This window comes from Chamaea fasciata, unplaced genomic scaffold (genome assembly GCF_029207755.1).
Source record: "Chamaea fasciata isolate MVZ Bird 193981 ecotype frontalis unplaced genomic scaffold, bChaFas1.0.hap1 SCAF_2, whole genome shotgun sequence".
NCBI classification, from domain to species: Eukaryota; Metazoa; Chordata; class Aves; order Passeriformes; family Sylviidae; genus Chamaea; species Chamaea fasciata.
In genome coordinates this window covers 86,220,448-86,237,974 of record NW_027094087.1, presented here as the reverse complement: position 1 = coordinate 86,237,974, position 17,527 = coordinate 86,220,448, and the positions used below count along the sequence as shown (strand labels likewise).

The following is a 17,527-nucleotide window of genomic DNA, read 5'->3' as shown; positions in this document are numbered from 1 at the left end:
CCTACCCCCGCTTTAATACTGCTGTCTACCAACGTGTTGGCTTTGGTCATATTGTCATAATGAAGGAAACAAGCCAGTCTGTGTCACACATGGGGATTTCAGGAAGCTAATTAACAGGAGGGAGCTGTGGGAGTTTCTGAGAAGCTGAGCTCTGATGTAACCCAAAGCCATGAACTAGTAAGCTTTTAGATGCACCAACCATACATAATTTATGTTTGTCAGTCACATGACAGCAAAGCTCATTTTGCATAATGGATACTTGTGATGGAAAAGTGCTTACAGGGTTTCAGCAGAGCAGACAGACCTTTCATCTATCTGTATCAAAGAGAAATTAAACTATTACGGGAGTTTGCAGTATGCCTGTTGAAAACTCTGAAAGTAAGGCTTTAAAGACGTGCAAAACCTTCTAAGATGACGCTCGTGATCACAGAATCATGGCATCATAGAATGGCCTAGTTGGAAGGGACCATAAAGATCGCCGAGTTCCAACCTCCCCTGCCATGGGCAGTGACACCTTCCACCAGATAAGGCAGCTCCAAATCCCGTCTAACCTGGCCTTAAACAGTTCCAGGAATGGAGAATCCACGGCTTCTCCGGGCCAGTGCCTCACCACCCTCATAGCAAAGAATTTTTTCCTAAAACGTAATCTAAACCTACGCTTAGTTTGAAGCTATTCCCTCTTCTCCTGCCACTACGTGATACTCAGAAGTACCGCCGCACGATCGGCCATTTACACCGCTTTCCGATTTGGACAGGATTCCTTTTCTCGCCGGCAGTTCCTACCAAAAAAAAAAAAAAAAAAAAAAAAAAAAAAAAAAAAAAAAAAAAGATCCCATGTGGCGGCAGAGCAGCGGGCGCCAGGAACGCTGTCGGCAGGGCGTAGAACCCACTGCGGGCGGCGCCGCGGAGCGCCCGAGCCGCGCGGGGCTGCGCGGGGCTGCGCGGGGCGGGCGCGGGGCCGGCGTTACCCGCCGTCCGTTACCCGACGGCCCCGGCACCCACCGGCCCCGGCGCCAGCATCCCGGTGCCAATGGACGACACGGAACAGCAGCTCGTCCCGGAGCCGGCCGAGATAGCTTATTTCGGCCCCACCTCCCTCACCTACCTCCCCGTCGTCCAATGGTGGGTGCTGTCCCCTTGCCCGCTGCCGGGGACTGAGGGTGGAGCGGGGAGGTGGAGCGGCCGTCTCTCCTTTGCCGGGGGTCTCGCAGGATGTGCCTTGCCACGGGGAGTGTAGGAGTCCGGCTTTTAATTCTCGCTGTTTCGCAGGGCGAGACTGTGGTTTGCTGCAAAGGCCCCATCATCATGGTGATGCATAAAGGACACCAAGAAAGCAGGGCAATTTTCCTGAAAGACCATCTTCTGCCACAAGCCTTAGTGGTATGGAGGTGGTTTGACGTGGGGGAAACGGGATTTTGTCTCAGCCTGCCCACTGGCTGGGATCAGGCCCCTGGCAGCCATCCACTTGGTGTGATGCTGCAGGGCAGCTGTCGGGGATCTCCCTGGCTCCGCCACTCGTGTCGGTGGGCTCTTACAGCACACAGCTGGCTGCGAGCACGTGGCACACTGGCACTCGGGGTGGTGCTCGGCGCTTGACATTCTCCAAGGTTATTTTTTCTTGTGCTAAAGGTCGAAGTCCTTAATGAGACACTTTGTGTAGTGGAGGAAGGTTGTCACCATTGTTTTCTTGAGCTTTGAGAAGAGCTTCATCTGCCGTGTGACACCCAAAGAGAAACCAGGGTTACTTTACTTCTCTCCCCAAGCACAGATGAGTCCTGCTAGTGAATAATGTTGAAGCTTTTGTGAAACAGTAACAACACATACAAACTTTATTAACTCCTCACATACAAACATTACACATACAAATACAAATTTCATTAACTCACAGCAAGTAATCTTAAATAATTTTACTCCCCCTGTCAGTCGTACTTAAACAGTGGGAGTTAGTCTGTGTTTTCACTGTGATATAGATACCACTGCTCCCATTTTAAAAGGACTGAAGGAAGAGATTCACACAAGGTCGTTCATCCAACAAGTCTGAGACGCAGCATAAAACTGAATCATAAGCCATCCTTGAAAAGATGAACTAATGATTTTTTTTTTCGTCATGACAACCTTCTTTTCATGTTTTGAAAAATTTTAAATGCTCAGCTTCATTTTACAGTCGGTGCATTTCCAATAGCAAACCAGATTTTGGTCCAGAAATGCTTTAACAGCTGACCTACCAAACTCTATAATGGCCTGGCTGCTGAGGGTTCACACAGGATAGGTGCCAAACCCTAAACACTTGGAGTCTATGTGAGGTTCTAAAATCAATCAGATAAAAATCCCTATACAGTTTGTGGATACACAGTAGATAAATGGAGGAGGTCTTTCCCCCTGTGTCTTTTCTTTAACTTCTACCTTTCTCCCTTACCATGCTTTCCTTTTGATTTTTTTTGTCTTTATTCGCAGTTCTTGTTTGATACATACCATAAAAACCCAGGTTTTAAAAACCTTGGGGCTAATAAGCAAGAAGATAAGTGCTGTGCTCTTTTCTGTGTGGATTGTTTTCCTGATAGAAATATTTTTGTATTATGTGTCAGCACTAAGAAGGTGTTTGACTTACTATTGGAAAAAGACTGGCAGCTTAATAGACAAAAAATTCACAAAATGGAATTCCCAAATACTTTGTCAGTAAGTAGTTAAATGCTGAGGAAAAACTATTGGCAGAAACCAGCTACTGGGGCATGAATTAATTTATGATGCACTTCCAATGACTTTTGTGGTATTATATTAAGGATGAATTTGAACTTAAGAATTATCTCTTCTGCGACTGCTCAGTTGTGAAGGGTTTTGAGATGCTTTAGAAGAAAAAGCATTTCTTCCTGCTGGGAGGCTGAGCTCATCAGGACTCTTATGTAGAATAAATTTCATTTACCTTTTAGCCTGATGATGGGAAATACCCTGTTAGAGCAGCAGATCCCTTATCTTTGGGTGCAGGTTCCTGCTCAGGTCTAGCCATGAAGCCTTTGCTGTTGGATGGTGGGGCTGGAGGTGGTCAGGAGCTGGCACGGAGCCCAGCACAGCCTCTTGTGTTGTTGGGTGAGGAAATGATCTTCAAGGAGGTATAAGTGAGGCATTTGAGGGTCTTTTGCTATGGAGAAGGAAAGCTGGGGGAAGCAGATGGCATTCTTCAATTGATAAAGGAGAGGAGGCACAAATTAACAGGTGAGGTAAACATCATCGAGCTGCACAGAAACCATATTCTTGCTCAGTCTGTTCTAGCAAGCCAATTTGCTGTAGACCTTATCCACTGTCTACTGCCAAAGCCACGAAGATAAACAGCCAGGTTGCCTGAAATCAGGGTAAAAAAAACAGAGAATGCTGATCTAAAATCCACTGACTTATCATATATGGTAAATGTGAAAAGTCTGCCTTCCCAACCGGCTGGATTGTCAGTAAAGGCATAGTGAGTAACTGTCACTGTGCTGCACTAGCATTCAGCTGATAGATTAATTGAATATGCATAAATAATTTGGTAGAATGGAAACAGAGTCAGAGCAAGAAATCACCATGATATGAGCAGTGTGTCATTCTTTGAAAATTAATCTCTCTGCTCCTTTGCTTCAGCTTTGCTCCCATATTTGTACTATAACCTATTATCTTCTGACATCAAAACCATTGGCATTATTTTATAATTAAAGATAATTTTTTTCCTGGTGAAGGTAATATCTTAGGCTAATAAGTAACCAAGTATACATTTTCCTCACCTTATTCACACAAGTAGTTGCATTTACTTGACTATGACCATTCTGATTAGTAGGATGAATCAGGGATTTGACAAAAGGATGGATATTTAAACATCTAAGCCTGTTTCAATCCTGGTAGTTCTGTTAAATAGTAGCTGTAAATTAAAATTCTGTTCTTCTATCAAACTTGTCCTAAAATCAGTGAGGTTATATGAAGACAGAATGTGGTCCTTTTTAGTTTGTGCACTCTGTCCCAAAACACCATACTGCACATTTTAGATGGAAAAATGCTCATATTATTATTTTTGGTATAGTCGATACCTTTCTATTTAGAAGACCAAAGTTAGATCCTTTGATATAACAACATTTTGCATCTGACAAATTCTAATACTGTCTGTATTGGTGGTAATGTTATAATTGTGTTACTGAGTTGAATTGTTCTAATTAAAAAAATACAGGAACTAGTTTATTTCTTAGCAGAATCTCACATGACCTCTCTTACATGTTGAAAACAAAGAAAATAGGGCTTTAAAGTTAAAAATAAGCAGAATATACAGATATATGTATTTATATGAAAAAGTATATTGTTTCCCAGGATACAGATTAACACAAAGGAGGTAGCTCTTTTTGTTTCTATGCTTCTCTAAAATCAAAATGACTATTACAAGTTCACTGTAAATCTGATGAACTATAAAAATCTAACAATTCTTTCTTCTAACTCTGACATAAACCAATTTATGATTTTTGTTTTAAAGGCTAGCTGATAATTTCTATTTGTGTGGAGGATGCACTGTACCCTGTCGGCTACTATATGAGCTCTGTATTGAAACCTGCAATCCAGATTTCAAGATTCAAGTACATCCATCCACCTTTGGAAAGGTACAGAGTAGATAGGATATAGAAGATAAGAAGTAGGGATGCCTAAAGAGAAACCCTGATCATCAGCTATACACACTGCATATTAAAAGACATTAAATAACATAGGGGAATGAATATGTAATGAATTATGCTTGTGCATTTTCTAATGTATTTCTGCTAAGCCTTCATATAGATGCACTTGTACCAGAGGAAAGAGTATTGTTTGGCATGAAGTTTATTTTCTTCAGGGAACTGGGGTATGATACACTAGCAAAGATTTCTTTTGACAATGTATTTTTGAAAGTTTTACAGTTTTCTTTTTTTTAACAGCAGAAAGTTACACAACTCATTCCAAGGAGATGACTCTTCTGTCTTTAAAAGATATCTTCGGTTGTTACATAATTTTATACTTTCCCTTTTCAGTATACTTGAGGAGATTTTGCTTCCAAACATACCCTAAAAAGTTGTTACAGAATCATCCAAGCAAAACAAATGCAAATACAGAACTGAATCTCCTTCTCCACTTGTCTATTACATAGAGGTTGATACAACTCACGGAACAATTAACACTTAGAAATCCCAATTGCAATCAACACCCATAGCTATTCAACCTTTTTTTTACAAATTAAGGAAGATAGAAAGCCTTGTGTATATTTCTTGTTCAAGACTTCTTATTCAGGCCTCAGGGCTTCCTATTTTTTATAGCTAACTTTCTATGAATTCCCACAGTAAAAGCTACTAGGCATTGTTTTAACATAAGCCCAAAATTATTTAAGTACAAGTAGTACCTGAAGTCAATTTCATTTGTGTAGCTAACTCCATTCTAGGAATCATTTATCTTAATTCAGTTGAATCTAATTTTTTTACTGGATAAGTTAAATCACTTCTGCTGAAAATTATTATTTGAGTGAGTGATCGGGTGTGATTTATTACCATAGCTTAATGGATCATCTAAGACTGTGGGTAGAATTTGCCTGGGTCAGCATAGACTTTGGCCATGAAGTTTGTCACCTTAAAAATCTCTAGGTAGCCGCTGGAGAGAAATAAGTAGTTATACGTTTCCTCACACTAAATGAGTCACCTCAGACAGCTCTGATGAAAGGAGCTTCAGAACTGCCATTTGTTTTTTCCCATTGACTACATAGTCTGTAGTGACTATCTTAGACTTCTCTGCCTTGTCGCCACATAGATGAGATTGATCCTATCCTGCCTGTACCCTTCTGGTGCTCCAGCACGGCTGAGTTATCACCTGTAAGCTAAGCTTTTGTGTGGTTTACCTTAATGTGTTTTAAGCTGGGACAGGCACAGATGAAGCATGAGTCTGGTCACATGGAAGAGCTGATGAGCCAGAGCTGCTGTGGGCTGGTGCTTGCAACTATTTGCTCACAGCCTTAACCAACCCAGTGCTTTGCAGTGCAAGTTAACACATCCCAAAGCAGCAAGCTGGGGTGCAGCTCCCCGGTGCCTTGAGATGGTCTGTCCTTCTGCAGCAAGAGAATGGACCTTGTAGCAAGAAGCCGAGAAGAGCAGGAACTGCAGCAATCCTGGTTTAACCTGAGTGCATGTGTAACCAGTTACCACAGCCTATAATGGGCTGAGCTATTAATAATTTACCAAGCTGTAGTAACCTGACGGTGCTCCATGTGTGTGGACTGCAAAGGCTTTTGCAGTCCAGCCCCATGTGGATTAAACTATGTTGATCGAAGACACTACTAATCTCATCTGCCCTATCCCTCTGCCCAAATATATAACTGTCTCTGTAAGAAATGGCAGCAGGAGGAAGGATATGTCTTGTGCCACAAAAGCCCCAGTTTCATAAGCTGTCCTTTTAGAAAAACGGGATTATGCTAAACTACCAATTTGAGAAAGGAGCAGCTGGGGTGGGTGCATGCAGAAACATGCAATGAACAGGTCCATCATAAAAACTAGAGATGCATGTTGATGAGTCCTTTATCAGGCCTTTGGACCAAATACACCAAAACCATTGTGCAGAGTCCAAGCTTTGTGCTGCTGAGTGGAGACTCTCCTCACTCCTCACTAAAGGGAGTAAACCCTCTGTTCCTGCTATATTGGGAATTTTAGAGTCCTGAACCCAGGTGTCCTGAGTTAGTCTTTGTCTTCACAGGACAGCTCATGCAGAATAACCGTGGTGAAGTGGATTATTACCCTGACAGTATCTAATTACTCTGTAGAGCCCATCCTTGACAGATGCTGTGTGACCTCAGTTCACACCACCACAGTGGTCAAAAGGTTGCTTTGCAGCTTGATGATTCAGGTCCTTTTAAGACAGATAAGTCTGGCCCTATCTTGTCAGTACATCTTCCAAGACCGAGTGGGTAGGTGAAACCCCTTGTGTAAGTCCTTCTTAAATGAATAAGGCTTGAAGGTCTGGCGGAGTGTGGTACCATCAGGGCACCTTAAAGTTCCCCCAGCTGATTGATCCTGCCCTGGCTGCAGGGGGTCTCTTGGTGTCAGCACTGTTTTCCAGTGCAAACTATAAAAAAAAATTCCTACCTGAGAGAGGTAATCCCTTAAATTACTTAGCCTTGGATCTGCAAATGTCTGATTGAGTTTAATTCAACAGTTACCATTTGAGAGGTATGCAAGAACAGGTATTAGCCTGGAAATGATGAAAAGCAAAAAAAATGATTAAAGATAAAAAAATGTGGCAGATACATTTTTGCATCTTAGAATGAATTTGCCAAGTATCTTTAATTTTCTGTTTGTTTATACAGCTTATTCAGTTAGTTTTCCCAGGCCTGATGACGAGAAAACGGACCACAGCAGGGAGTATAAGGTATTGGGTTTGTGTCCTTTGAAAATGTTATTTATAACTATTCTAATAAAATTTTAAAGTGGCTGACTTTTCAGCCCCAGCACTGTAATATGGCAGCTGAATTGTTGGTTGCAAGTCTGTAACACAACACAAGATCCAGAGGAATTAATGGTGTAACCAAGGACATTAAAATAGAGTTAATTCCATGAAAACCACCACATCAGATCTGCTTTGGTAAGGCATGAATTCCAGATTGGACTGCTTTTTAAAAGACCTTAGTGCTCCAATTTTTACTGGCTGTTAACAGCATAGTTTGCATGAAGCATCTGCCAGACATCACAGCCTTACTGAGAGCTGTGATGTCTGGCCAAGAAAGATTGGCTCTGGGATGCACAGGAGTGGCAGCCATGATTAATGTCTATATTGTGCTTTTTTGTCTTTACACACATCCATGGAGTGACCCAGCATATACTGATGGTCAATGGAAATGCTGTACAGTTTCAAACCATTTAAATCAGACAACTTCAGGTCCTCCTCCTAAATGTCCTTTCTTTTCCCTTCCCTCTTTTCTAGAGCACGGAGAGTTTAATGCGTTTTCATATCCAAAGTTATGGATGCTGAACATCCAGGCTAGGAGAAGAGACACTTTAAGGTCGTTGAGATTGAATAATTTTACAAACATTTGGTGTAGCAGTCAAGTATGGGCTTTGAGAACAACATGCCCTTACTTGATCTGTGACTTGTCTCCACTAGTCTGGACTTGCTATCAGCTTGAGCCAGGAGATCCTTTATTTTGGGAGTGCCTCACCTCAGACACTCCTAGGCTTCCCCTCACAGCAGACAGGATTTGGGGTAGGTGTTTGGTAGCCTTCATGCTCTCTGTTGCCATCAGGAGAAGGTTACCTGCTCTCGGCTGCAGGTGGCCCCAAACCACGGCACTGCTCCCCTGGCTCCTGGTGGCCCAGCCTGGAGGAGCCAGCTGGTGGCACCTTGGTAGCAGAGATGGTGGCTCTGTTGCTCACTGAGCTCAGATATATTTTAGAGAAGGTCTGGCAGTTTTCTTGAGTTTTAACTTGCCATGACACCGATGGGCCACCCAGTCACTGAACTACTGTAAATGATGAACAGCTGCATTAAGTCCTTCAACTTCTGTGGGGATATGGGGACCTCTGTCCGCTAAGAGCCTGGTTCCTGAGTTCACTAACTGTCCTGTACAAACCTGAGGCACTCCATTCACTGGGTTAAATTTTATTCATTTAGAAGAGGGTATCATTGCAGGACAAAAACTGTTAAAAGGAGTTTGTAAAAAGTTTGTGTAATTATTTTCTGTTTGGGAAAATAAGCATTCAACAGAATTTAAAAAACAAATACAGTTTCTTTTACTTGATCTTTTCTTGGTTAAATAGAATGATCATTTGCTTTCAAAAGAGGATTATGATTTATTTGCTGACTTGTTGAAAATCATTCAGTTCATATTTTTTAATTTCTAGATATCATTATGATGGAATAGCTATCAAGAAGGAGTCTTCCTTTTATGCACGTTTTTGCTGTCTTCTGTATGAACAAAATTATCTCAGGTTTGTTTTTTAAAATGTTTTAATCAAAAAAATACCACATGATAGTCTATATGTTTTCTGTCCATAAAAATCTGTAAATCATCTGTTGAACACTGACAGTAGCATTATGTTTTTCTTCTCATTATAAATACTATGAAAGTCCTGTGCCATTAAGTGCTGTGCCCTAACAAGCTGCATTTTGGAAACAGACACTGCCTAATTAGACTGCCTAAAATCGGACATTTTAGCCACGTAGATCTTAAGAGCAGGAACTCATGCTGAACCTAAAATAACAGCTTAATATGTTGAGACTCTAACTGGGAGCGCAAAAAAAACATATTGAAATGGCTTCTTGACATTCTGTCACCTTCCTCATTAAACAGTAGGCTGAAGAAATGTATTAAAGTATAAATGACTGTGCTGTTTTGAAGAGTCCTACACACAGTCATGTTATCTGGAGTTTTTACTACTTGAAGCAATACTTCAAAAATACTTAATTCACTTGATTTTAAAATATCAGATTTTAAAATCACCTCTTGTAAGAGAATATCAATAAGAAAATGTGTAAGACAAGTAAAAATGGATTGCAAAACTTAAAAGCCTAAAATGAATGTATGGTACTATGGTGGGTTAAAGGGTAGACAGGAGCATGTTGTGGGCAGGAGAGGAAGAATTCTCATGGTTGAGTTAATGGTTCAGATAAACAAACCACAGGCTTGAATTTCTTCCCAGAAAAAAAAAAAAAAAAAAAAAAAAAAGGAAAGGGAAAGGGAAATGCTGTCATTCTGCAACAGTTTTACACTCCCTTACACTGAAGAAAAAAAGAAAAATTAGGTGCAGAATATGCCTTGGACTTTGAAGACCAGGCTCATATTCTCATTCTCCTATAGGTTCTCCTCCTGTAATTAGGTTTCCATTCTTTAATATGGAGATACAGCATTATTCTATGGCATGACTGCTAGTGGCATACAAGTCAGCCTATAAGGACCCAGATATCTGGTGATGCTGAAACTGTTTTAGTGATATTTTATATAATATTTACTTAATTGAGTGCATGCTTTGGGAGAACACGGAAAAATTACAGCCATAGGTTTGTTGCCTTTCTTCACCCATTTTATGGCAGGTAATGTTGCAGAAGTCCACAGATGGACAAGGTTAAATGTTGAGACAAGACAGAGGATCAGGTTCTGTAGATGATCAACTGGCAGTCTGTTGTTGTGAGACTAAACAAATTATTGATAGGAAATTTGAGGCTGGTTTCCCATGTCACGCTTACTGAAGTGATACCCTTCACTTCCTCTGTACCCAGTATACCCAGAACAGGCCTAAGGTTTGACATCCACAATGAGGAAAGGCGTTGTCCACTGTTTAAGGGATACTGCAGGTCTCTGGCCAGGTCTCTGCTGGTCTTTCCTTTTCAGGCAAAGAAAGGCGTTTCCCTGCATCTTCACTTAAAAATGGCAATCTTATTGGGCATAAAAGGAAAGCTGATGGTTCTGGTCATATGAGAGCTGAGAGAAAACAGAATGATTTGAATTGTTGCTCTTTTTTCCTCTCAGTGTAGAAACATGAGGAAAAAATTTATAAAGTAGGAGGAACCAAAGAAGCAGTGTCAGCTGAGTTTGGGGCAGGTGCAGAAAGAAGGACTTTAGCCACTGCTGGGAGACAGACACACCACATATGCCAGCATAGCTTCTGTCTTTGGCCCTCCTCATGGAAATGAGCTATCTCCTCTATGGGCTGGGGAACACGGTCATGCTCGACCGTAGGTGAGCTGCTGCCCTGGCTGCTGCAGGCCTCCTCCTTCTCCACCAGCTGCAGAGGTGCCTGCTCAGACACCTACTCCTAAAAAACTGTATTTAATTTGGCCAAGCCAAGGAATAGGATGTGCATTCCAAGGAAAGGACTGACATCAACCAGCCACCTTCTGATCTTGATATTGGTTCTTAAGATAAACACCTGTCCTATTGAGAGATGATGAGAGAGTTGGCATTCTTCAGCCTGGAGAAGAGAAGGCTTTGGGGAGACCTTATAAGCACCTTCCAGCACCTAAAGGGAGCCAGCAGGAGAGCTGGGGAAAGACTTTGTACTGAAAGAGGGTAGGCCTCAGTTGGATATTAGGAAGAAATTCTTTACCGTGAGGGTGGTGAGGCACTGGAACAGGTTGCCCTGAGAAGTTGTGGATCCTCATCCTTGGAATTGTTCAAGGCCAGGTTGGATGAAGGTCTGACCAACCTGCCCTAGGGGAAGGTGCCACTGTCCATGGTAGTGGAGTTGGACTGGATAACTCTTGACAGTTTCTTACAAACCAAACTATTCTATGATTCTATAACTTTTCAGATTAAAAAAAAAATCAAAGTATAAAGATCATATTCAGACAAAGATTATCTTTCTAGCTGCAGTAGAAAAGTCCCGTAACTACAAAAGTGTTTTGTTTGATGCTTCCTTCATTGAAGACAACTTTGAGAAGACACTAAGATGTTGAGTGAAGCCAGACAGCTGAAATTAGAACAGCTTCCAAGCCAAATGCAGCTGCATGTCCCTGTCCAAAGCCAACATGCAGGCCCCCAACACCTGGGCAAATGGGTGTCACAATTGCTTCTTCGTATCTCATATAGCACAGCAGGAGAAATCAGAGAGAAAGCAGTAGAAAAGCACAAAACACAGCCAGAGAAGGATGAGTAGCACAACTCTGAATGAAATAATTAGGTCACATACTTAAAAACCATCTGCTTCGGCCAAATAAGTGAATTAGTTGTCATTTGTGTGGAGTTTGGTAATTTTTTTGCAATTAAGTCATGAAAGAAATAACGCATCTTTACTGTCCTATCAGTAGGATTCAGTACTTTTTGAAATCACCATTAGTTTTTCATGACCCAATAAAACTGATAAAACCAGCAATGGAAAAGTCTAGATTGGTTTTTTACTTAAAAATCGAAATTTTGAAAAAGTAATTAAAACTTTAAGACTTTTTCACCTGCAAGAAGGAATTGTGTTCTTACTTAAGTAATATGTATAAACACAAGCAGGGTATTTGACCTATAGTCAATTTTTGAGAGTGTATTTGTGTGGAAATTTCCAAATCAGAGTGAAGAATATTTTTAATGTACCATTTTAGTGCAGTCCAGTGCCAGTCTGTTGTCCAGACCCCTCTAATGGGATAACTCCTCTGGCTTGCTGCCATTTCCCTGAGGCAGAGGCCGGGGATATCTGTTTCAGTAGTGAAGGTTTCCTAAATAACTACTGCGCCCTCCCATGCCTGAATAAAATCCAACAGGCAGATGCTTTTTCTGTCACACCAACCAGAGAGGAAAGTGGATCCCTGAGCCCAGCTGAGATCACAGCATCCATCCAGCCTGTGGGTTGGCAAAGAAAAGAATGGTTTCAAAACTATCAACCACTCTTTCTGATTACTGAAAAGGATATTTCTTGACCATGATAGCCAGCAACTGACATGGTGCTGGTTGTGAGGAACTAGGCTTCTGAAGGATCTGGCAGCTTGGGAGCTATGCTTGTTGGTGTCACAGAAATGGCAGTAAGATTATAATGGTTTGCCTTTAAATACAAAGAAAGCATTTGCATTTTGATAGTTGGTGAGACCTCGGGTGTGTCCAGGTTGGAACATATTCTCACAAGGAGTGATGAGGATGGTCTTACGCAGCACCTGTGAATTGGTTCATTTAGAAATCTTCAAGTCTTTGAAGATATGTGTACCATAGCTCTGATGATGGTGCTATGAAAATAGTGTAAATATATGCAACTGTGGTCAATGAGGTCTCCAAATGTATTACAGACTTGAAGGAATATGGCATTTACTGATTTCTATTACAATAGTATATGCAAATAGTAATTGTGTAATAAATAGTAATTGTGTTCCCTCTCAGAATGGGAGCTCTGAGGACAAGCTCTCCCTAAAATGATACCTGGTCTAACTCAGAGTACAGCAGTGTTTAAAAAAAGTAATTGAATTTTGGTTCTGTAGAAGTTGCTTTTTTGATTCTAGTAATAGGCAAGGTTTAGGGTCCTGACTGGCTAGTGAAGCAAACCTATTATTTTTTCATTAAAAAAAAAATTGATTTTGCTTCTAGCAAATTAACTTTTCTAATCTCTGTGTAATCTGACAGTCAACAGCATGCACATTCACCACCTTTCCTCCTTTCATTTTTCTTTTGTCCTTCCCATTTGCGTCTCTGTTGTTTATTTCATCCCCATTGTTGTATTTCCCGTTTTAGCTTTAGCTCTCATCCTATTGCATCGCCCAAACTCTGCGAGAGAGTTGGTGAAACTCCTTGTGTTTTTTTGTTACCCATTTTCCCCTTCTCCCACCCACCTCCTCTTTTGTGTGTTCTGTCTTTACCCAGGCACTGCTCTCCAGAGGAAGTGAGCATCTCTGATGTGCAGCCAAGCACCAGGTGAGTCCCAGCCCCCTTTGCTAACAGTGGGAGCACATAGAACTGTTTGTTGGTGTTCTGTAGGTATTTGCACTTAACCGTCACTGAGCTCCTGGCTGGCTGCTGGGGCACAGAGGACTCCTTGTGTCTCCTCCACATCCCTGTGTCAGGGGAGTGGGGAGCCAGGCTGCACTGGAGACGAGCAGTGCTGATACATGTTGCCATAGTAGCGGCAGCAGAAGATACAGCTGGCCGCCTTCTCAGGGACAGCAGGAGCTGGAAAATATTCATTAAGTTTATTTCACGGGCTTTAGAAGTCTGCAGGAAGGACCTATTTGAAAGAAGTGTTATGAAACATCTCTACTTACATGTGTTTGCGTTGTCCAGTCACCACTTCTAAAATGTTCAGGAGAAAGAGTCACCAGCACTGGCAAACACACTCAGCATGAATGCTGTGCCCTGTCTTGGGCAGCAAAATTGGTTGTTTTTCCGGAACACAACCTTCGTGGCACAGAGTAGGGCAGAGAGAAAGGTGGCAAGGGCTGGTCCTGTGGATGGCAGAGAGTGGAGAAGGAAGCATTTTCAGTGGCTGGAGTTTACAGGCAGATAAGTTGTTAGATTTTGTCCTGTGTCCCTTCAGGACATATGGTTGTGCCCTGGTTTGTAATGCATCACAGCAGTGAAACCCAGTAGCCAGGATCTGATTAGATAGCCTACTACCCTTCCAAACTGCCTTCACTGACAATGAGCAGGTGTCAGCACCAGATGTAAGCTTGACTGGAGACATCCAATTTTTGCAGCATTGCCTCTCCCTCTGCTACCATTAGCCTCAACAAAACAGGCAGGGAGAGAGCTAGAAGAAAGCACAGCGAGAAAGCAGCCTATTGTGCCTGCTTTCAGCAACAAGCCAGTGGTCAAGGCTTTGCAGGTCCAAGTAAATTCTGACTGTGTGGAGCACCATGGCCAACTTGCAAAGTAAATGGGAAACAGTCAGAAACAAAACGTCATCTAAACTTTTGTGTGATGCAGAAAATGTAATCACTGTGAAACCTAAGCAAAAGGATTGTAATGATTTTGTTGTTTTCATATTTGTAATAGTTATTATTGTTCCAAACAACTGCAACTATAAATACAAACCCACAGTTCTGGTGCAAGAAGTTCAAAGACATTGCACTGTTAAATGGTGAATTGTCATTAAAATGAATGTTGCAGTTTCATCTTAAAATTCAGAAGTTGGTCCCAGATTTGTTAGAAAATCCTGGGATTACCAAATGACAGGAAAGAGAGTGGGGTTTGTTTCCCAAATACAATTCTCCAACCTAGCATAGTCTATCCAGTTTGAGCTCATTTTCTTACTAAATACAGAATAAATCAGTGAGCTTTTGAATGTTTGTTTGGTTTTTTCTGTTATATATTTTATCACAGTAGAAGTTCCTGGAGTTCTGAAAATGCAGCTGATTACAAGAAGAATAAACAAAAAAAAGGAACAGTGAGTTTCAGATACATTAGACATAACAAAATGTCAAAATGTGTGTTTAATTATAACTACTATCTAATATGTTCTGATGAAATAGAGCTAGCCCATCTTCTTCAAAATAATCTTGGTCTGTGTAATCTCACTGCATGCTTTCTTTCCCCACTCCTATTTCACCCATTAACTAAATATTTTTGTTGTCTTACCGTCAGCTCCAATAATTTTGTCTATACTGAGAGCGGAAATGGTGGCTGACAGATCAGGTTTTGAATATTAGGGGAGTTAGTGGGGAACAACTTTCCTTGACCACATAAACAGACCCTCATGTTGTTGAGACAGCGTCTTTTCAACATGCTCAGAGTTTGTTGTCATGAGAAGTATTTAAATACTAGGAAATGATTAAGAAAAAGAGCACCATCCCTGCCCACTGAAAAGGGCAGATATGAAACTAACCTGTGGCAGTTCTCCCCTGCACAAGCTGCCACAGGATGGCCTGACACCAGGCTTGTTGGATGTCAGTCAGCAGAGCATGAGCCACAAATTTATGTGGCAAAGTGAGGAACAAATGAGAAGGCTAGATGTCTGTCTTAATTCTACCGAGTGCTCGGGTGGAATAATGAATGCTGTGACAATGACAGCCAGTGGGAAATGTCCTGTCATCCCCACAGCACAGCCAACTATCTGCAGTCTTACTCAGCGGGTTACAAGTGTGACACGAGTGCTATAGAAAATACATACGGAAGATGTGTATAGCATTAAATATTTACTGGTTTTGAAAAGAAATTCATGTACAGCTTAGGATTAAAATATTTCTTGTTTCTTTCACCCACCCCTGTTTTCTAAAAAAAGACAAGTATTTCTCTAAATAAATACATCTTATTATAAAATCATGTCCTACAATTTCAAGGAAATACTTAATACCTTTAACCAAACTGACAAAGTAATTGGCATCTTTTTTTTTTTTTTTAAATTGTCCAACATAAATTCTGATGCATCACGAGTAAGAATTTGCAGTATTATCCATCTGTCATTTATCTGAAGACTGAACAGGAGACATTTCATTACCTTTCTCCTGATTTCAACCAGTTCTTCTTTGGAGAGCAAGCACAAAGTGAATCATACCCCTATGAACAGGTACGTTCAAAGTACATGGCCATAAGACAAGTTAGCTCTTTTCCTGTGAGATCATTTTGTGCCCTCTTTTTGGTAACAGATTGCACTGCTTGCCAATGACTACCACAACTATTGTCAAGTTATTTTACAAATGGTGAGAGAGACCAAGCTTGAAAAGGTATGCCTTTTCTTTAATAACATTTACTCTGACAACAGCAAACAACTGTAAAGGCAAAATTGTGTCTGTAGGTTATTTACTTGATGGTTTGTGCTAAGGTAGATGATGATTTATGGACAAAAGGAGCATTCAGTCAAGTTATTTTAAAATTCTGAATTAACACAATATGCTCTAAGAATCTGAGTTTGTATGCATATCCTGAGCCCTCCTGGCACATCAATAAATCTGAGCTGAGCACAAAACACATAGCCATGGATACATATCTTTAATTATATCCTCATATCCATGGCACAATTCTTTATTTCTTTCCTCTTTTCTACACTGCCTGGTAAAGTTCAGCTTGTTGCGGCTTTCCCTGCACGCTTCCATTTACACTGGAACCCAGCCAGGATGGGCCCAGGCAAAGAGCCCGTCTCCATGGTCATTCCTTTGCTTCTGTGTTTGTGTATTGTCTTACTGAATTATACTTCACATTCCACAAGTGTAAAATCAGTGAAAATTCATAAAGGGCTTTGTGTGACAGGTGGAAGATTGTATCATGTCATTCTGGACCTCTCTGCAGCCTGAGAGAATAGAACTGATGTGCCTGCCAGATGTGTGCCAGCTGTTAAAAGGCTATGATAGGTATCTATTCAAGGTACTGCACACACATTTGCTTGTTGTAATGATGCTATTGCGTGTTTGCCTTTTTGGTAGTTCTGAGGGGAAGGGCCGTCTCTTTCTTTTGTGCTGCACGATGAGATTTTTGTTTATTCCTCAACTCTATCTTTTGGCTTCTCCTGGGACAGCCCAGTATGGGTGTTGGTTTTGAAAGGGTCCAGTGGAATTTAGGATAGCTTCCATTTTGCTCCTATATATTAATTTGAAAGTTCCTAATATCAATGGAGTGTGCTGTTACACATGTGGTCTGTGGCTCTGGCATGAGGTTGTGTGACTGAAATTTCAACTGATGATGGTTTTCCAGATTATGAGAGTTACTTTTCCTTTTGGAACACTACTGCATTTCTCAGTGACCTTCCAAATAGAAATATGCAGTTATCTGATAAAAATACTTCGCTTCCTATTTCCAGAGGTTGTTAAGTATTTTCTAGAAATGAATTCAGGAAGCAACATTTACCCTTAGGATCTTTGTCCTGCTAAAAAAGCTAACTTAGCTCTTGCTTAATTGGAAGAAAAAAATGCGTTTCTTTACACTTACATTTAAATTATCAATGTAATTTTATTTCATGCTGCTGTAAATATCTGTAGTACACCAGTCAAGTGCAACAGCATGAATTTGTATTCTAGGAATTGGAGAACATCCTGCTTCCTGATTTCCTGGAGGAGGTGCCTGCACAATATATAGACTCAATCAGATCATTCAGTGAAAATGTTAAAAATTGGATACTTAATCCTTTGGAAGGTCTTCCATTACTGCTCCAAACATCCAAGTCTAATGGTAGGTTTAAGT

The 17,527-nt window shown here is 41.0% G+C and overlaps 1 protein-coding gene across 1 annotated transcript in view; it reads left to right on the top strand.

The window, feature by feature from the left end:
• Window positions 1-1,030: 1,030 nt before the first annotated feature.
• RFX8 (regulatory factor X8) overlaps window positions 1,031-17,527 on the top strand; it is a 33,459-nt gene continuing 16,962 nt past the window's right edge. Inside the window, exons 1-10 of the mRNA XM_066177302.1 lie at window positions 1,031-1,122; window positions 4,487-4,610; window positions 7,325-7,386; window positions 8,856-8,942; window positions 13,283-13,333; window positions 14,738-14,801; window positions 15,792-15,920; window positions 16,000-16,077; window positions 16,601-16,714; window positions 17,365-17,515. Coding sequence (XP_066033399.1) covers window positions 1,031-1,122; window positions 4,487-4,610; window positions 7,325-7,386; window positions 8,856-8,942; window positions 13,283-13,333; window positions 14,738-14,801; window positions 15,792-15,920; window positions 16,000-16,077; window positions 16,601-16,714; window positions 17,365-17,515 — 952 coding nt within the window. The remainder of the gene's footprint in view (window positions 1,123-4,486; window positions 4,611-7,324; window positions 7,387-8,855; window positions 8,943-13,282; window positions 13,334-14,737; window positions 14,802-15,791; window positions 15,921-15,999; window positions 16,078-16,600; window positions 16,715-17,364; window positions 17,516-17,527) is intronic.